This window comes from Hippichthys cyanospilos, chromosome 13 (assembly GCF_059441005.1).
Source record: "Hippichthys cyanospilos isolate Australia breed blue-spotted pipefish chromosome 13, RoL_Hcya_1.0, whole genome shotgun sequence".
Classification (NCBI taxonomy): Eukaryota; Metazoa; Chordata; class Actinopteri; order Syngnathiformes; family Syngnathidae; genus Hippichthys; species Hippichthys cyanospilos.
Window position 1 is genome coordinate 16,955,144 of NC_142381.1, and position 20,698 is coordinate 16,975,841.

Consider the following 20,698-nt stretch of genomic DNA (forward strand, 5'->3'; position numbering starts at 1 on the left):
AATTCCTTCTGTGTTCACCAGAGGGCCTCAGTCTAAATAGAACCATTAACCTGTAAAATTTCACATTAATTAAAATCCCGTTCAACGATTAGTGTTAGTTATAATCATTTGTCATAGTTTAGCAGCTATACGCTTGCGGTACATTTTTTTTATTTGTAAAAAGTGTGACATTACGTGTTAAAACGGCGTTGGAGCGAGGAGGGCAATATTTTTGTTTCCAGGTGATTCTTCCAACTTAAGCAAGACGTGTGACTAAAACGGGGGAGTAAAACCTCAAATTTAATGCAAGGTAAGTCCATTTCGCTGTGCACGGCAGTCGGGGCTGCCTTTTGTCTCGCCTTGTGGCCCGCAGGTTTTTTTGTTTTTGTTTTATTTTTGGTACTGCAAACCTAGAAGCTGCGCCCACGGGCCTTTACTTGTAAGTGAAGCTAAACCGGAAGACGAATGTGCTTACTGGGAGTGAAAGATAACTCTTCATGAGCTGTCTTATTTTTTGTCGCGTTTTTTTTTTTTTTTTAACCGAGCGGCCTAGCTCAGCTTCTCGCCAGGCTCTGAAAGCAACATGGCCGCCGTTTATTTTGTAAATCACACGGGCCCTTTGTTAGACTAACGCGTTGGGTTTAAATGGTTCATTTATGAGTTAGTTTATTGAGTCATATCTTGGTCTTGTGTCATAATATTTCGTGTTGGTGCGCGTGCGCGCTTGGGGAGGCTTGAATGTCACGGCCTGGGTGACTCTGACTGGGGGGTTGGGTGGCGGTGCCGATTGGCTGCGCCTTACCAGTAACACTCGCTCGCTCTCCGGGGCTTGTTTGAACACCAACCGGAGGCCAACCAGGCGAGTGGGGTGGTGAAGGGGATCATGTAGTCAATAAGCTCACAGGAGTGCCACAAGTCGGGGGGGAAACCACAGGAGCTAGTCGTAATGGAGCTGGCTTTGTGTTTGTCACAAGTGCTACTTTGTGTTTCTCCTCCAGTGGCAGTTCGCGGAGAGGGCCGCCGCCGGTGCAGAGGATGAGCGCCTTGCTTCGGCCTACTCGTGGACCGCTGCTGGGATCGTGCACATCTGCGCACGAACACTTCGCTTTGTGCCTCATAATCACGCATCCGTTGGAGCTTTCATAGTGAGCGAGCAGCACATGGTGAGTTTTTCTTTCCTCCTCGCTTCCACGCGTGCTTGATTTTTTTTTGTAAGTTGTTTTGTATGCTTCCTCATGTCTGTGTTTGTGTCACCACCTCCTTCCTGCACAACCTCCTCCATTGACTGCTCCGCCATAGCAATGGCAGTCAACCCAAGTAGTATTATCGTGCTGGGTTTTTATGAATGAAATGTGTCACGCAGAAGTTGGGTTTTCTTGTGACCCGCCTACTTTGTAGGGATCATGTAATGACAACTCTAGACGAAATCAGGAGTGGGATTATAGATATCAAAGCAAATTCGTTGATGGTAAAGTTAATACTTTTTCTACACAGTTTTCTACTAGAGGTGGGGTACAATCCAGACTTGTCGCAAATGGACAGCCATTTTCTACCGTATACCCACCTGGAATCATTTTTAACTAATCTAACAAACAAGATTAAGGATGTTCTATACCACTTTGTTTACAGATTTACAAATATGAGTATTTACTCTTGGATTATTCACAGATATTAAGTCTCAATGTCTGTAGCACTTCTGATATATAACATTTAATTTAACACAATAATGATAAATTGTAAACAAATCTTTCTTCTACTTTCTTTTATGAGCATAAAGCAACAATATGTAGGATTTAGAGCAATTTCATTAAACATTAGTAAATGCAATTGTTATCAATTTAAAAAACTCAAATAAATGCTCTTAACAACCAGCAATATGTTTTAAATCAGGGGTCACCAACTCTGGTCTTCGAGGGCACCAAGAAAGCATTTTTTCAGTGTAACCCTCCTCCGCAGCACCTGATTCATATTATCATGATTGTTATTGTGCTCCTGCAGAGCTTCCTGATGAGCTCATCATATGAATCAGGTGCAGCGGAGGAGGGTTACACTGAAAAAACGCTGGATAGGTGCCCTCGAGAAGCGGAGTAGGTGACCCCTATTTTAAATATAATCGTAGGTCTAGTTATCATTCAATTATATTACATGAGGGGGTGGCACTCCTCCGGACGGTCGGAGGAGGACTGTGTATTGCTGCGTTTACCGTAATGCCTCTAAAGCTCCCACGGCGCATGTGAAAAATTACACACACTTCCTTTTAAGTCAGTCTAAAAATGTTCTTTGCAATTTGATGTTCTATGTGCACCTACTAGTCCAAACATAATCATTCTGATTGATACTGTGCAAGTAAAATATGAGCTATGCAACAATTTTCTTTCATCTCAGGAGGCAGCCATTTTGTATCATTCTGTCAACTGAAAATAACATCGGAGTTGCTCAGAGCTCAGGTAACAACCAATCACGGTTCAGCTATTTTGCCACTTTCTGTCAAAATTTAATCTGTCACTCAGAGTTAAGGTAACAAATGAGCCGAGATTTGGGCTCAGTTTTTTAGCTCCACATGACCTCAGAGAATTGGTGAGCTATGATTGGTTGTTACCTAAGCAACTGTGATGTTATTTTTGTGTGAGAGCCAGTGACAATTGGCCGTCCCTTTGTTGGGTAAAAACAGGTGGATTTTGCTGCTTACTTCATGTCATACAAAATAATATTAATCAGAATGCTGTGTTTAGACAAGTAGGAATGCAAATAACATTGATGGTGAGATAAATAAACAAAAACATTTGGGTTAACTTTTCCTTTACCGAGCTACTTACTCAATTTTAGCACTAAAAAATAAATATTTCTCTATAATTTGACAATATTTGATGACGGAAAATGACATCACATATATGCTCATTGCTCAGGTAACGACCAATCATGTTTAACTTCTTTTCAGAGTTTAGTCATGTGACAGTCAAAGGCTGAGTTGTCAATGGTTGTTACCTGAGCACATGTGATTTCATTATTAGTCAACAAGAAGTGATGAAGTACAGTCACAACGAAAACGTGTACATGCCACACAGGAGTGCCTGAGCTAAAATTCAACCTCAGAATCTCTGAACAGGGCAGACTGTATGATATCATGATCAATAGATCTGAAAGTAGCCATACAAATATTGAAACAAAAGAAAACAAAAAAAGAAACAAATGAAACTTTAAATAGCTCAGTTGGAGACAAAAATCCTAATAAATGCCATCAATGTTTTTATGGCATAATGTTTCAAACATTTCAAAGAATTTTAGTGACAAGGGCAATTAAACCTGCCCGTTGTTTTTTCACCTCGACAGGGGCGAGCCATGACAACATGAGTCAGTCATACAGACCGGCTTTCTGCTCAGCGTTCGGTTCAACAAGCCCACCGGAGCCGAGGCCCCGCAATGGCTTCGTGGGAGCCTCCTACAGGAGGCAGTGCGGCACGGCCAAGCTCGGTTTGGAGCAGCCGTCGGCGTCCAACTGTTACGTCCCATTGAAGACGCTGCGAGACTTAAGCACTGTGGTCAAGAATGTTGACCTCCATGTTGGGAACCGCTCAATGTCAACAAGCCCAATTGGGGGTGAAGATGAGTTTGCGCCACCATCTGTCCTTCTGCCTCCCTCGCCATGCAGCGATAGCACATCATTTGAATCTCTGGCACCCTTCAACAGGAACGGCTTCCCCCTTCACAGTCCAGACAGTCTCGAGTATTCTCCCACCTCCAATGGCTACCTGCATTTTGGCACTACGTTTTTTGACAGCAATGACACAAAGCAGCAGCAGCACGATTATGCTGCGTACAAACAGAGTGAGGCCTTCAACTCCTATCACCAGACCTGGGAAGCCTCAAACCTTTCAGGCACAGACAAAAGGACCTACAAACCTACGGTTTTTAACTTGATGTCGAAAACTATATCAGAACTCAACCCTACTCTGAGCCCCAGCGCACTGCCAGACATCGTCACGAGAGACAGGTGGAGCATGGACGAGGCATCGGAAAGTGACGGGGAACTTGATTCTACTGATCCTGGGCTTATTTCACCATCTGGAAGCAATGCTGATGTGAGTTGTAAACACTGGAGGGAGAAAACCTTTAATCTATGTCAGTGCTTCTCAATAATATTTTGCATAGCCCTCTCTACGAAAGAGAACACCTTTTGCGCCTCCATAAATAATATTATTATTTATAAAAAATGTATATCTAAAACCATAATGACTATATATATAACTAAACTATATATAACTACATGAACACAAGAAAAAAATCAATTTTCAACAACTATTACTACTTCTACAGCATTTATACAGGTTACAGGTTAATCTAAAATTGAAAAAAAGATGCTGATAAAAAGGGGGTGGTGATAACAATATCCAATATCAATTTCACATCGGGACACCCCTACAATTAATACCTTTTAAAAACGCAAATTCGGCTTGGTGTCAACTGCAAATGACACCACGTGTTCTCAGGTCTCAGCTAACAACAAATGATGGTTCAGCACATGATTAAACCCAAAAAACAAACAATTTGTGACTTGTGGTTATTTTTGCCCTGAGCACATAAATGCAATTGCCACTTGACAGTAGGAGAATAATGCACTGTAATAGATATTGATATGATGCTGAAAATGGCTAAATAAGATTAGTATGCCTTTAATTTACTGGTACTTTTGGCCACTGCCTGCTGATTATGCTTGTGGATTAAAAAAAAATGTAATCATGCAAGGCACAGATTTGTTTAGTCAGTGTAAACATAGGCGTATCAACAATGTGTTACTCAAAAAAAAAAAAAGACCCAGGAATACATTGAAATTGGCTCAAGATTATGACCAGCAAGACCATCCTATCCACAGCTTCCTGCCTTACTTATTACTACAGTTGCTACAGCTACCTTAACACAGCGCTTGGTGTCCATTTTGTGACCGGCCTCTCAGAGGCTGTTGACCTCTGACCCTTCTAATTTAATAAGGCCTTCCAACTTATATGTGACTGTTTTTGTTAATTTCTTCAGTATGCAGGGTGGCAACACTACTCCTAATGCATGAACATATGTACTTCTCAGGTCAGCTTGTTCTACTAGGCATTTGACTGTTATTAATATCAAATTCAAAGAAACAAAAGTGCATTAACAGACAACATTTGCTTCAATGATCGGGGAAGCAAGACTCTTGCATGACCACCATATGTAAAGTCAAATAAGTGCCTCTATAGTGAATATATGGTCGAAATGGAGCAACATTCCTACTCACAAGGCCTGACTCTGAAGGGGAAAACTTGCATTTTCGATTAAAAACTCAGTTTTCCTTTCATGACATCAGCCTAGAATTTTTGTGACCTATCTTGTAATGCGTAATGGCCAATGTTTGTCTAAGCCACATGTGAGCTTTCATCTATTTCATAAATACATTTTAAATGACTGGTTAAATTTCCTCTCTTAGTCCAAAAGTCCAAAAACAAGGCCTCCTCCATCAGTGCAGCACGTGGAAGGCGACTTGGTGTGGGCGAAGTTCAACCGGCGGCCCTGGTGGCCCTGTCAAGTTCTCTGTGACCCTCAGTTGGGCCTCCACACCAAGATGAAATGTAAGAGCTGCCTGACGGTGGCCCACCGTGTATAACACAATTGTAATTTTAAGGTGAATATTCCCACTGTGTTTGTTCTGTTCCAGTTCCCAGTCCCCGCCCATGTCGCATGTACTTCCTGGAGACGATTGGCGAGATGGCCGAGTGCGCCTGGGTCCCTGGAAATGCCGTTTTTCCTTTCAAAGGAGGCTATCAGTTTGATGACCTGCCCATGATTAGGCCGAGAGGAAAGCAAAAGGAGAAAGACTACAAGTACTTGGTAATACTTTAGTTACATGAAAAGAAGATCATTTCTTAGGTTTTAAGCTTTGCGTGTTTTGTCCCATTTTTATAAGCTGAGGCATTTTTTTGAATTGATGAAAAAAAAAAATTCTGAGGACACTTGGCATACACAAACTGAGCCATGAGTGGTCGTAACTTTTGCTCTGAACATCCATGATGTGATTTTCAGTCAACACCAAGTAGCAAACTACAATAGTGTATTTTGCTGCTTAATCTGGATTGCATGAACACAATATTCAACGGAATGTTGTGATTAAATTAGTCTGGTCGAATTGAACACAGTATTTTCAACTGAATTTTTGACACGACTTCCCCTTCAAGTTATGATTATGCCCCAACTGACTGTTTTGTTTCTCCTTTTTTTCTTAAATTTCTACACTCAAATATTCATCTTTCATGTAAAATCTTTGTTTTAATTGCAAACCATAACAAAAGTAACACCAGGTTTCTATGGTCAGTCGCATCTCTTTAAAAAAAAAAAATCCAAAATTAATAAATGAGTAAAAGCCAATACTGAATATTCACCAAAATGCCTAATATTAGCACCAATAATCACCCTGGCCAATGTATATAATTGAAATACGACAAATAAGATTTTTTGTTTCCGATTAAAAAAAAAAAAAAAAATGTTATTACCTTGTTTTAATTCGTTAGATCCCAAAGATGTATTTATACGTCCTTATAGAGTCCACATATTGAGTCTCAGGTAGTATTTTTTTAATTTATTTATTTAAATACTGTAATGGGGTGAAGGAGGGTCTCAAATTAGTTTTCTGTATGAATAAATAAATAGTATCTGGATGAACGTCGAAACCTTTCATTTCATCATGACATCAATGTCTAAGAAATGACTTACGTCTGAACGAGTTCATCGTCAAATGTAAACATTTGTTATGTGTTTCCTTTAGTTGTCACACATTTGAGACAGAGGAATTCTCTATTTTCATAGAAGGCTCTATGTAATATTTTTTTAACTTTTTGCAGGTACCCAAAAGTTTGCAGTCTGCATGGGGACTCAGTGTGATGGAAGCCGAGCATATGCTGTCCATACAACAAGGGAATGTTGAATGTTTGCCAGCAGCTGGAGAGGAGTCCGTCCACAACCCATCTCAGGAGACCCCCACTTTCTATGAACATTCTGGTCAACTCACGTCTGTTCCCAGAAGCACTGGGCGACACATCGTCAAAAACTCAACAACAACACTGTCCAATCAGAACGGAACTTACAAAAAGAAAAAGAAATGTCTCTCGGACATATTTGGGCACATTATCAGTGGGTCAACGGCATCATCAGGCGGCGATGACACACTGAATCTCCGTACAACAAGCTGTGCACTGAAAAAAAAACCAGAAGACTCGCCATATGTCGATCTGGACACTGTTCCTTTGTTACATTGTCCAAAGCGTCCAACAAGCTCTCTATTACAGGAACTGGACAGCGACTCCACAGACCATAATTCTGGTAGCTCTTTATTGGACATTTTGGACTGTAAAAATCCAAGATTAGGGGACAATGAAGAAAGTTTACACAGTCTGGTTGGCGGTCATCATCTCAAGACAATAGCCATGAAATCTGAGGAAGAGTTTGTTCTCCGAGATGTACTAGGCGCCAGCCGGACCTCAACCCACACTGATGATTGTTGTCCAAGCAAACCCGCAGTTTTGTTAAAAAATGAAACTTCTCCTCATTGGGAATCAATCCCAGATGTGTCCCCTTGTGTAAATCACAGCACTCCAAAGAAGCATACAAAGAAGCCTGACAAGAACAAAAACAGTGTTGGCACATTAATAAAGTCTCCTAGTGTGGACCAAAGGGATTGCTTTACTAAAACTCTTCAAACCAAGACAGAGAATGTTAGCCCGAACGTGTCATCGTCTTCCTCCTCTTCCCCCTCTTCATCACTGTGTCCCATGGATGCATTCCTGGATGTGAAGGAAGTCACCTTTAAGTCTCTGGTTGACAAGAACGGCGACTCTCAGGTGGCCTCATTTCGGCCCGATTCTAATTTGAAATTCAGTACTTTCCTCATGCTGCTCAAAGACCTTCACGACACTCGAGCAAAGGAGGGGAGGCCCCTGGTTATCCCGCCATCACCGCTGCTGATCATGGAGGAGCCTTTAGTCATACCTTCAACTTCATCTAGGTGTCCACCGAGGGGGTCCTCTGGCACTTTGGGCCACAAAGTTACAACAAAGACAGAAAAATTCTCAACTAAAGCGTATATGTCCGCAGAAAACAACCACTGTGAAAACGTCCAGTCACACATTGAGAACTCTGACAAACAACGGCGAAAACAGAAAGTTCCTGCCAAACTGAAACCACAGTCTTCTCTTTCCTCCACCATGGCCGATTTGGCTTTCGGGAGAGAGTTTGTCAGTGGCCATTCAGATTTAGCCGAATCAGATCATCCCATTCTTTGTGATCCTGCTGCCGCTTACCTCGACAGGCACTCCGATTCTCCAATTGCCCCAAAGAAGCGCTGGCAGATAGTCGAGGAGAACGAAATCAACGGCTCATGCACTATCAAAGATGTTGAGTACTCATTGTCAGAGGAAAACAGCGCAGCCGGTAAGCTTCAAACCACTGCTGTTTGACCACACTATTGATAAAAAAAATTTAAAAAATGACTCCAAGAAAATTTTTGTGTTCACCCAGGTCACTGTGAAAACAAACGCAACCGGAAACCCACTAAAAGACTTCTGCAGTCTATAGAGGAATATGAGCAAATATTCGCCCCAAAAAAGAAATCCACAAAACACAGCTTGGACTCATCTGAGACGGTAACACAGCTACCTGCACTCTAATTAAGTACACCAAAATCAGAACAAAGGAATTTTCTCTTGAACGATTCTGTGTAGGCATTGATGCTGCCATCAAATAAATAAAATCCAATTAATTCCCATATTTCTCCAAATATAGGACACTCCCGTGTATAGGACGCACCTTGAATTTGGTGGTCAAATTCTGGTCTTTTCTATGGTTCCGTGTATAGTGCGCACCAACACTTTGGCGACGATGTAAAAACTTAAGCAAAATAGAACGAATCACGTCTTTGTTATTCTCAGACGCTAGTTCAGTCTGCTCGCTTCTTTTATTATAAATAATGCATTAGTTGCAGCTAACAAGCTGCTAGTGTTAGCCGAGGTTGACTGTCTACTCTAGCTCATCCCATTACTGTAATTCCTATAAGTAAGAATAAGTCCGATGTAGAAATGCACATCTGTATGTCATAACTCAGCTGGTATGGCTGACGGATGCAATCTTTGTAAAATGTTGTATAAACATGTTTTTGAATCTTTAAGTTACTGTTTGTTGGACGCGCCTATACTTTTTGGGGGAAAAAGTGCATCATATATTTGTGAAATTACGGTATTTAAATGGCAGCCATTAAAAAAAGAGAACCACCCAATTTAAAACATCCTGACTGATTTTTCAATGCTCACATTGTTGTTGTTTTTTTTTTTTTTTTTTGACTATGCAAACACATAAACTACCAAAAGTGTGACTCTTCCTTCCTCTCGCAAAAAAAAAAAAATCATCCTTATTCCATGTTTTTAGTAATCAGCAGTAAAACGTAAGTTGCTTTCAACCAAATAACCTATTTTGGACCTCCAAAATTGAAACCATTTTTTTTTTTTTTGTGCAAGCATGAATTTTATAAACAACAGTAACCGAAGCTTTTTTTTTTCCCCTTAATGACGCTTCAAACATCTGAAGTGTTTCTTCTTTAAAAAAAAAAAAAAAAAAAACTAACAACATTGAAAATATGCAAGGAATCACCAAAACCTATAAGCTATTTGCCCTGTATTTGGCAGTAGTTTTAGCATTTAGTTGTGTGTGTGTGTGTCTGCATACATATATCACAACATCACTTTCACTTAAATTTAAATAATCACTTTTTTTTCTCCAGTGGTATACATTAAAGTAGTTTTAATAAACAATGATTTAATGATTCACAGGCTACTTGAAATGGTTGCACTTCCAGTGGTAGGCCATCTTGTACACATCACTTATCTCACTCATCGTATCACTCATCTCATCCAAAATCGTCCTATCTACTGGCCATAGTTTTTCTTTTTTTTTTTTTTTTTTAACATTCTTGGTTTAATGATCAAAATACAGTTGGCCAAGACTCTTCTGTCCCCATATGCGTTTAAGTAAAAAAATCAATTGATTGCTATTGACGTCGATTGCGTTGGATTTAAGTTGACGGCATTATATGTCAACGGTCTTCATAAAGATAAATTCTACATTGCAAAACAAATTTCTTTTTCGCAGTAAAATATTTTGCATTAAATAACTTAAGTCATAGTAATGAAAAATGTGTTTACATAAGACACCTGTTCATCAGCATGTCAAATCTTGTTTTCAGTCTAGCTTGCAGTAATTAAATAAATAAGGCCATAATCATACCTTGTTTTATATGCCTCTCAGGGTTTTAGTGATACCAGTGAAAATGTGTGGCAAGTCTTGGATGTCAGCAACCTATCAGAGACACTTTCCTCAACATCAGTCTCCACAGCGCCCCCTACATCTCCAGCTGCAGAGTCACATGATCAATCTCAGAATCAATGCCCTTCTGAAAAGCCCCCTACCTCATCAGCCCCAAGTCAAACTTCTCATGACACAGTCACAGCTGAAGAAGATGATCTTCCTCCAAATTCTGGTATTGTCGTATTTCAGTAATCGCTTGTGTCATTTCTGGGTATGACATGATGATATCATTTTCCTCCTAGTTACAGATTCAACAGCAGAAAGAAAAAGGTCACGGAAGCTCTCGCATAAGGTTTTGGATTGCACCATTGAAAAAGAAATGTTGGTCTTGCCAAAGAATGAGGTAAGTAGTAGTTGGTCTTTGTGCATTCATAGACACAACTCTGATTAAAGCTACTACTGGGAGTCAGATCATTAAAAAGAAATGTGGTATAGTGTCTTTGTGTTTAGTTGTGCAAGCAGCTTGCGCATCAGCGGACCCCAGTAATTTAGTTATTTATTGCTTGGCACCCACACTTGTCTACTTTATTACATTGATCAGAGAATTCTGCCATTGATGATCATTTTTAAATCATGACTTGCCAAGGATGTATTTTTATGTCTTTCAAGAGCCTCAACATTCAATCCCAGCTATGTATTTTCACGTCTTTTTTTTTAACACAGAAATGACTAAAGGTCAACGAACTTAATTTTTGAACCAAAATTCATGTGGCACGCAGAGGATGATGTGACTGTATTATTTTTTTATGGCCAAGACTATCCTTTGACGTTTAATTGTGTGAAGTTTTTAAATAGTACTGTCTTTTCACCCAGGGGCCAAAGTACCCTGCAAAAGTTTTCTCTGAAGTAAACGTGTTGGACAAGAAAACTGTAATATCTCAGAAACTCAAACATCAGGAACCTACGGTCAGTATTTGTCACTACCAAACTACCAAATTCGTTGTGATTTTGATTACAATATTTATTTTTTTCTGAACAGCTTGCACCTGTAAACAAAGAGAAAGTGGCTCCCAGCACATCTGTTGCGGTTACTAGCCCCCAACCCTCCGAAACTGAAGATGTTGTCACCCCAACCAAGTCCCCTGAGCAGAAGCCCAAGTGGATCCCCTGCGTCACTGAGCAAAAACTTAACACAGACCCTGAAACCCCCAAATCAGAGGTGATCACATTGTGTCATTTATGCTGTCCAAAATAGAATGTTCTCTATTATTGACCATTGTGTATCATAATCATTGTAGGTGTTTGATGACAGTTTAATGGACAGCCCAACTTCTCAAGTGGATGTTAAAGGGAAAATCGGTGCTGCTTCCTTTAAGGAGAATGTCTGCCAGGTGAGATGGTGCTCTATACCTGTCAGGTTTACTGAGTAGACATTTGTAAAAACCAATGGCTCACAAAGCAAGAGAGAAGGCATATTTCAGCTCATGCATGAGGAGAACGATTCAGGGCCACAAAGGCTGCAGTTCTGTCGCGCTCTGAGGCCCATCCCTCTTGTCTTCTTCCTTTATTATTTTAGAGGTCCCTAAGTTACATGAAGGTTCCGGCCTTAAAGGGCAAAAGTGCACAGGGTGGCGTTGTGGCCAGAACCCAAAAGTATGATATGCACGTTTGTTTCGACATGTGCGACTGTGTTTGGAAAGATAAGCACATGTGAGTGTGGCACAATATAATATGCAGCAACTATCTCAGTAAATCAAACAGGCTGCAACTGCTAACAATTCCTAGAACACAACTTCCTCTTCCAGAAGGGCCCTTGTGTGACTCTGGGCATTGGACATGTTGCTATTTCCCAACAGTGCTGTTGATGACTGCCCTCTGAAATGATCTCAACAATCATCACTAACATAACATAAGAGATATGAGATATATGTGTAAATAAACTGTAACACATTCTAAATCAGTGACAAATGTATAATCACATGTATGAATCAACAAACACAAATCAACTGGAAGAAAGCATATTGATGGAAGAGTAACATTTATTTAACATAAGTGAATAATAAATTTATTGGACCGTGATTAATACCTTATTGGCATGGTTGATAATTGATTAGCATATTTATCCAACAATACATTCCATCCATTCATTTTCTACAGCCGCTTATCCTCACAAGGGTCGCAGGCTTGCTGGTGCCTATCCCAGTTGACTTCAGCTGAGCTGCCTCAACGCATACTGTACATATTGATTCAGAATGAGAGGTAGAATGATTCATTGACAAGTAATGGATAAATATTCTAGGTAATTGATTAAGACACTTCATGAAATTTGTCCAAATGCTCGGATGTCCATGTTGTTTAATTTGAAGAACCAAATTCACATGCCATACTGCTAGAGGGCAGTGTTGCTCTTGGTATGTGGAGAGGGTGCTAGGGAAGCATGGAGTTAAGTAGTTGTTGTGAACCTGAAGGAGGCTGTTGCCCGAAATAAAGTTGTTACGAGTTCAGACAAAAGTGGAGGTATTTGAGTTAACAGTCAGCTTCTCAACAATAAATATTATCTGACTTGTCATCTGCCACGAAAGTAAACTGATTCATTTTGTTGACTCAAAACATTTGCTTGTACAGTACTTTGCAAATCAAAGCTCATCATTTGCCTTTTCACTGTTAATTGTTTTTTTCTATTCCCGCATTGTCACTTTTAGCAAATGTCCTAATTTCTCAACTCAACTGCCAGAACAGTTGAAAGGGATCTTTGACACCTCATCAATGGCTGCAAAGGAGTTAAAATAGATCTTTGACATCTTAAGCTGTTAACAGCAGTGAAAGAGTTGACAAGTTCATAAAGAGATGGAAATGAAAAACATGACAGATTTTCAGATTTTATCTAAAATGAACTTTACCTAATACTGATTTGTATAAAAAATTGAGAAACTGTTCTTGAAGTGGAGGTGCTTGGACTTGATTTTAGTATGCTTTTGTGTAGGTGTGTGAGAGAACAGGGGACCTTCTTGTATGTGACGGCCACTGTTACGGAGCCTTTCACCCGCAGTGTCTTGGTTTGTCCGCAGCACCTAAAGGAAAATTTCGCTGCCAGCAGTGCACCTCTGGTGAGCAAAAGTGCCGTCTACGATGGCCGTGACTCCTTTATTTTACCTTAAATGCACATTATTTCTGTGATATCCTTTCAGGTATTCACACATGCTTTGTGTGTAAGAAGTCCGGTAACGGCGTAAAACGATGCATCATCCCATTGTGCGGGAAGTTCTATCACACTGACTGCATCATGGCTTTCTCAGCCACGCAGCCCCATAACAAAAGCTTCCGCTGCCCCTTCCACGTCTGTCTGTCCTGTTACATCGCCAACCCGCTCAATGCTTGCAGCTCTAAAGGTAAGATACTTTTTGATTATCGATTGTTTAAAAACTTAGGGTTGTCAAAAGCCTCAGAATTTCAGCCTCTCAACTGTAAATATGATCTGATTTCTATAGTACTTTAACGAAAGGAGACTGATTACGGTATTTGTATGAAATTTGTATACAGGTATTTGCAAACGGCTGCTTTTGCTTTTGGAAGCAATGATCAATATTTTAATTGGTTTTATGACATGCTTCCAACAGAACGATTAAACAATCATTCAAAACGTTTGTGCTGTTCTACAGGACGTTTGGCTCGCTGCGTGCGCTGCCCGGTTGCTTATCACGCGAATGACAACTGCATGGCAGCCGGCAGCGTGGTGCTAGCCAACAACGGTTTTCTCTGTCCAAACCACTTCACTCCTCGGAAAGGCTGCAAGAACCATGAGCACATCAATGTTAGCTGGTGCTTTGTGTGCTCGGAAGGTAATTTTTTTTTTTTAAGTCTCCTTTCGAGTATTTATGGAATAACTTGGATCTGCCGGGTGGTGTAGTCACAAAAGCAGTCTTGATTTAAAAAAAAACAAACATAAAACAATGCATCAACCCTTCAGTGCTTTGAATGCTCCCCCAAACGTTTTTTCAGGAGGCAGCCTTCTCTGCTGTGAAGCCTGTCCTGCCGCGTTTCATCAGGAATGTCTCAATATTGAGATGCCTCAAGGCAGTTGGTTCTGTAATGATTGCAAGGCGGGAAAGAAGCCACGGATTAAGGACATACTGTGGGTCAAATGGGGACGCTACCGGTAAGGTTTATCATTGGGAATAAAGTTTGAATAGATTTTGAACGAGTTGTAGCTTTTACTGGTAAAACGGAGCTAATCTATTTGTGTACATTTCAAACCTCTGTACAAGCCAAAGTAGCAAAAAAATGAGTAAAGATAAAAACAAAACAAAACAATTTTTGTCATGGATAGGCCGCACCAGACTATAACATTATAAACCTTTGTCCAAGATCTTATTCAACGTGCACATAATTTTTATATTTTTAATACTATATATGTAAATTTGGTCATTTATTCACATCTTTTCAGTTCTATTTCATAATTGATCCATAGATTGACACATTGAACATATGCACACTAGTAAAAAAGAAACCGTAGATAAGACGCATTGGACTATAATCCGCAGAAAAAAAAAATCATGAAAAAAAAAAAGTTGCAATTCATAGTCCGAAATTTGTATTTTGGAGGTTATTATTGATTCATTCACTGCCAATGAGGATTTTAGGCATATCCACTTTAAATAGGCTGAGTATTATGTATGCTGATTATGTATTTCTAAATAAAATCTCTGTAGGTGGTGGCCTGCTGAAGTCTGCCTGGCCAAAGATGTGCCCAATAACATCTTGAGGATGAAACATGAAGTCGGGGAGTTTCCGGTGCAGTTTTTCGGCTCCAAGGATTTTGTATGGACTTACCAAGCTCGCGTGTTTCCCTACATGGAGGGTGACACCCACAACATTGAGAAAATGGGCAAAGGGGCAGACGTTGTTTACAAAAAGGGTAAGGTGTGCTTACAATGCTCATCTAAAATACAAGATGTTTTGTTTGGATATAAGTCAAATAAGGTCTTTGTCTGTAGCCCTGATTGAAGCAGCAGAGAGGTTCAAAGAGCTTCAAGCGGAAAAAGAAAAGAGACAACTTCAAGAGGACAAAAAGATTCATAAGAAACCTCCTCCATACAAACATATTAAGGTGCTTTTTTGTGTGTGTGTTTTTTTTTTTTTTTTGTTACCAGCAGTTCAATAGAAATTACAGAACATAGATAATGATATTTTTACATGTCCCCTAGTTTAATATGTGCATATAATTTACATGTTAAAACAGTTTTGTTTATGTTGTCGTCCAAATACTGCCAGCCATAATATATCCATCCAGACATCATCTTGACCACTTACCTCATGAGGGTCGCAAAGTGAATAAAGGAGCCAAAAACGCCCGTTTTTTACTGACATCACAATTTAAAACAATGTCTATAGATCGCATTCACTGACACATTTTCGTCCTTTCAAATTGGTCACTATTCATAACAACAGTTTTGCCTGCGTGTGACTGACATCGAATATCCGGCTGTGTGCTCCCAATCACACTCTTTTGTCACTTTGGCATTTTCTACAATAAAACGATGTAACTAATAAATAAAATGTTGCTGTTTACTTGGCCGACGCGGTGCAAAGCCTTTCTCCTCAACCCCGGAACTGAAACGAAAAGACGTGGATAAATCGGAGTGTATTTACTCTTGCACAGGCGGTACGGGGTGGTGTAGGGGAGGTATGAATTTCTTCTGTCATCATGAGTTTTTCTCAAGTCAGGAAAATAACACTTTGGGGGTGTTTAGGGTGAGAAATCAACATTCTAGCATGATTAAATGCTTCAAAAAGTGAACTTTTCACGATAGGGCCCCTTTAACGCATTTGTCTCTGCTTCTTAGTTTAACAAGCCAGTTGGGAAGGTGCAGATCATCACAGCTGACCTCTCTGAGATCCCACGCTGCAACTGCAACGCGTCAGACGAGAACCCGTGTGGCGTGGATTCCGAGTGTATAAATCGCATGCTCTTGTACGAGTGCCATCCTCAGGTCTGCGCCGCCGGCGAGCGTTGTCAGAACCAGACCTTCACAAAACGCCAGTACACTGTCGTTGAGATATTCAGGACACTGTCGCGTGGCTGGGGTTTACGCAGTGTGTCTGACATCAAAAAGGTGGGACCTTAATCGAGTGCCACAGCTCACAATTTTTTATTTTATTTTTTTTTACTTAGTCTGAGTTGATAACTTAATATGCTTATGTGCTTCTTCATAGGGAGCTTTCGTTAGCGAATATGTGGGGGAGGTGATAGATGAAGAAGAATGTCGAGCCCGGATCAAACACGCTCAGGAAAAAGACATCTTTAACTTTTACATGCTGACACTAGATAAGGTAAGATTCTGATCTGGACGGCCATAAAGGTTCAAACAGTATAAATCTTAATTTACACCAAGGAATAGAGTTCCATTTTGGGCTTTATTTATTTATTTCATTGATTTCAGTACGCTTTAGTGTAGTGATTCCAAGTGTGACCCATGGGAACATACTTTCTTTTATTTATTTTTATCTTGTTGCCATACTAGAATAAACAAACTGCACGTTCGCTAAGTAAGTAATTTTTTTGGATGCAAATCGATCTAATCCTTTTTTGCCTTTTTTAAAGGCTTACTAAAATTACTTAGCCATTTTCAGCAATAAAATGTTTGTAGTTAGTCTATTGTTAATTTGATAGCCAAATTATTTTTTATTTGCAATTGATACATCTAAAAACACATTTTTCCATTAGTACCGTATTTTCTGCACTATAAGGCGCACCTAAAAGCCTTAATTTTTTTAAAAAGCTGATGGTGCGCATTATAATCAGGTGCGCCTTATATACAGTATATGGATCGATATTGATTGGGATTCGTAGATGGGGAATGAAGTGATAAAGTAAGCTTTACCTGGTTGGTCACATTGGCCTTGAGTTATTATGCTCTTGAGAGTTTAGTTGTTATTTGAGTTATTATTGTTATTACTTTGAGTATGACTATATTGTGATTGAAAACGTTTTCAAATATGTAATAAATTGAGGGTGCGCCTTATATATGGAAAAGGTTTTAAAATATGTCATTAATTGAGGGTGCGCCTTATAATCCGGTGTGCTTTATAGTGCGGAAAATACGGTACTCTTTTGATGTGAATAATGATACAACTTTATCCAGAAGTCTAATAATAAAAAATTCTCAGAGAAATGATATTATTTGAAGCAGTTGGCGATTCGCAAAATGTCTTGTGGGTGTTAATATAAAATAATTGAGAACTGATTTCCTGTATTTTCAATGGAAATGTAATATGTTGTATATATAATGTTGACACAATTCGGATCCTGAAACAACACCAGCATACCCGTCGTCAGGTTAACACTTATAAATAGGTAATGAAAGATGACTCAATAATGCAGGTTTTTTTTGTTTGGTTTTTTTGTTTTGTTTTTTTTTTTACTTCCAGGACCGCATCATCGATGCAGGACCCAAAGGGAACCAAGCTCGCTTCATGAATCACAGCTGCCAGCCAAATTGTGAAACTCAGAAATGGACTGTGAACGGGGACACCCGCGTGGGGCTCTTCGCTCTCCACGACATCCCAAAAGGTTGATCCCGTTTGCAGAAGTTTGTGCTATATGGACCATTGTACTGTCAATAGGTTTGTTTTTTGTTTTGTTTTTTAGGTGTGGAGCTGACTTTCAACTACAACCTGGAATGTCTTGGCAATGGCAAGACCGCTTGTAAATGCGGAGCACCCAACTGCAGCGGCTTCCTTGGTGTTCGACCCAAGGTACAAATTTAAACTTGGATATCAAATCTCCTCAATTAAGAACGAGTCCTGCCTTGGCAAGACGATCTTAATAATATGTGTTATTGCGTCTTGTTCAGAACCAGCCGCCAGCTGAGAAAATGAAGGAAGGGAAAAAGAGAGGGGCTATGAAGAAGAAGACCAAGCAAGAGGTGACCAAAGAGAGGGAAGACGAGTGTTTCAGCTGCGGTGACGGGGGTCAGATCGTGTCATGTAAGAGGCCAGGTTGTCCGAAGGTCTACCATGCTGATTGTCTCAATTTGGCCAAGAGACCTGCAGGCAAGTTTTAACATGGGTTTTAATATGCAATTTGTTTTTTTCCCAAGGACTTCTTATGTGTTATGTGGTTGTTGTTTTTTCCACAAACGTTTTGCTCTCATTGGTGAGGTTAACACCAAAATGAATGCAAAAAAATACATTTGAAAGACAATTTATCTATTTGTTACCTTGCGGAACACTTTGATTTGCAGTCCGTTAAGCATTCACTCAGGAAACCACAAAATTTTATATTAACATTAACATGTTTTCTTCACCCAAGCATTGGCATATGTAGAGCTCTTTTATACCTTAAATTAGGCACGGTCGCTGTAGTTTAGGTAAGTGGTGTACAAACATTTTCATTTGAGGGTCACATATAGGAAAAAAAAATGAAGGACTCATGAACCATTTAAAAATTAACAGGCTAGACTCAAACAAGCAAAACATTAAAATATGTTATTGTCTATTTAACTTGATAAACTGCTACGTAACAGCTTTCTGGTAAAGGTTATAGGCCAAAATTGAATGATTTCTCAAGATTTGGGGATGGCCAACAGCAGAGTATCACCAGAATATTCACAATCACTACACTCCTGTCTTCCAGATTCGGAACCAAAAAAAGAGCACACCATAAGATGTCAAATTTTACAGAGTAGGATCAATAATGTGATACTATCATAAATCAGACCTCCATCATTTCTTAGAGAATGTTATTCTAATTCCTCAATTATTGACAGATTATTTTTCTTTGTTTTTTTTTTTCCATATTTGGCAAAGTGTAACGATATATAAACCAATCTATTGTTGTTGTTATTTTTATTTTTGCTCGGCGAGCATGTCTCTCCCAGTTGTCCTTTTCATTTTATGCCAAGGGCCGATAGAATAGGGAAGGTAGGCCGCAAATGATCCCATGGCCACAGTTGGGCCACCTCTGATACAAATGTTTGATAGTTAGGAGTGTAAAACTGAGTTTATACACACAGTAGTTCACTTACCTTTCAACATCAGAGCAGGATTCACTGTTGCTAATGAAAGCAACCAGCAGCAATTAGGCAGTCTCTAGGTGTGTGTTTTTTTTTGTTTTTTTTTTGAGAGCGGGAGTTCCCCTTATTGCAACATAAAAATTTGAAATGTTAATTTCCAGGGCGGTGGGAGTGTCCATGGCACCAGTGCGACCTCTGCGGTCTGGAGGCGGTGTCCTTCTGTGAGATGTGCCCCAGCTCCTTCTGCAAAGCGCATCTGGATGGCATGCTCTTCATCTCCAAGCTGGATGGCAAGCTCTCCTGCAGCGAGCACGACCCGTGCGGGCCCGACCCCTTGGAACCAGGCGAGATTCGCGAATACGTGCCCGATCCAAGTGCCTCCAAGCCGCCTGCTGCACCACCTGCTTCGGGATCCGGAGATTCTTGGGCTGGCCCGGCCGTTCGCCTGCCTCCTCCTCCCACTACTCCTCTTCCTCCTCCTCGTCTGTACATAAACACAAAGACGGCTACCTCAAGCTTCATCCCCTCCAGCGGGTCTTACCTCACAGACAGGACTGAAAAAGCGTTTTCCAGCCCGACGTCCTCCAAGGATCAGAGCGAGGATAGTGAGATGGAGGAAGGAGAGGTGTGTGGGATAGAAGTAGAACTGGACGATGATAACGATGATGATGATGATGATGATGATGACGATGACGACGATGAAGCTGATGAAGAAGACGACGACGACGACGATGATGCCGACGAAGCAGATGATGACGTGGGAAAGATAAAGGTAGTAGATGAGCCACTGTCCGAAGAAAGCCCAGAGGAGGCGGAGCCAGATTTTTACAGCAGCTGGGCCGATGACATTGAGGAAGATGCAGCCAATGAAGATGTCGACGAGGATGACTAGGGCAGAAGGTGTTGACAAGCGACTCTTGAAGTCACTTCGTGTACTCGAATGCAGCATTGCTTTCTGCCTGGTACAATATTGCCTTCTCATCCCACACATCAACACTGACGCTCGGGATGCTTTTTGGTGCTAAGGCCCATTGGTGCATTCACTCAGTTTTTGAATTTTTTGTTGAAATTTGTTTCATTCTATTACACACTGTTTACATCTGACTTTTATAAAGACCTTCTTTTGAATATACTGTAAAAGTTTTTTTTTTTCTATGTGACCAAACTGTAATCACAAGGGCATTTTGTTGTTTTTACCGTCTTTAATATTGTCTTCTAATGAAAATGGGGGAAAAAAAAAAAGCGTGTCGTCATTTTTATGTTCTTGCGTCTGTTTTTGTGTGTGACCCAAATGCAAAAATAAACACACTGGAGTCATTGAATGAGACAAGGATTTTTTTTTCCATTTGCACCCAGACAGTAATTTTATCCACGGTTTCCAGCAGATGATA

General features: G+C 40.2%; 1 protein-coding gene across 2 annotated transcripts; it reads left to right on the forward strand.

Annotated features, from left to right (window-relative positions):
* Positions 1-863: 863 nt before the first annotated feature.
* On the forward strand, positions 864-20,625 carry LOC148414061 (histone-lysine N-methyltransferase, H3 lysine-36 specific-like). Of its 2 annotated transcripts, none has more exons than XM_088431773.1 (23): positions 864-1,142; positions 3,310-4,058; positions 5,435-5,576; positions 5,663-5,835; positions 6,843-8,427; positions 8,515-8,639; positions 10,294-10,525; positions 10,596-10,696; positions 11,167-11,259; positions 11,333-11,512; positions 11,592-11,684; positions 13,277-13,400; positions 13,482-13,682; positions 13,953-14,132; positions 14,293-14,449; positions 15,003-15,208; positions 15,288-15,400; positions 16,137-16,406; positions 16,507-16,623; positions 17,722-17,863; positions 17,942-18,048; positions 18,147-18,345; positions 19,469-20,625. In XM_088431773.1, exons 2-23 carry the CDS (start codon positions 3,327-3,329, stop codon positions 20,197-20,199), a joined length of 6,003 nt encoding a protein of 2,000 aa, XP_088287899.1. In that variant the 5' UTR covers positions 864-1,142; positions 3,310-3,326; the 3' UTR covers positions 20,200-20,625. The 2 variants fall into 2 exon arrangements, with proteins under 2 accessions (XP_088287899.1, XP_088287900.1); XM_088431774.1 differs by having other exon boundaries at positions 10,602-10,696.
* Positions 20,626-20,698: the final 73 nt, after the last annotated feature.

Excerpts from the sequence above, each read along its gene's own strand:
- LOC148414061 (XM_088431773.1), top strand. The coding sequence starts at position 3,327 with ATGAGTCAGTCATACAGACCGGCTTTCTGCTCAGCGTTCGGTTCAACA. Across the intron at positions 5,577-5,662 it reads CCTCCACACCAAGATGAAAT|TTCCCAGTCCCCGCCCATGT; the intron begins GTAAGAGCTGCC and ends GTTCTGTTCCAG. Across the intron at positions 11,260-11,332 it reads TCAAACATCAGGAACCTACG|CTTGCACCTGTAAACAAAGA; the intron begins GTCAGTATTTGT and ends TTTTCTGAACAG.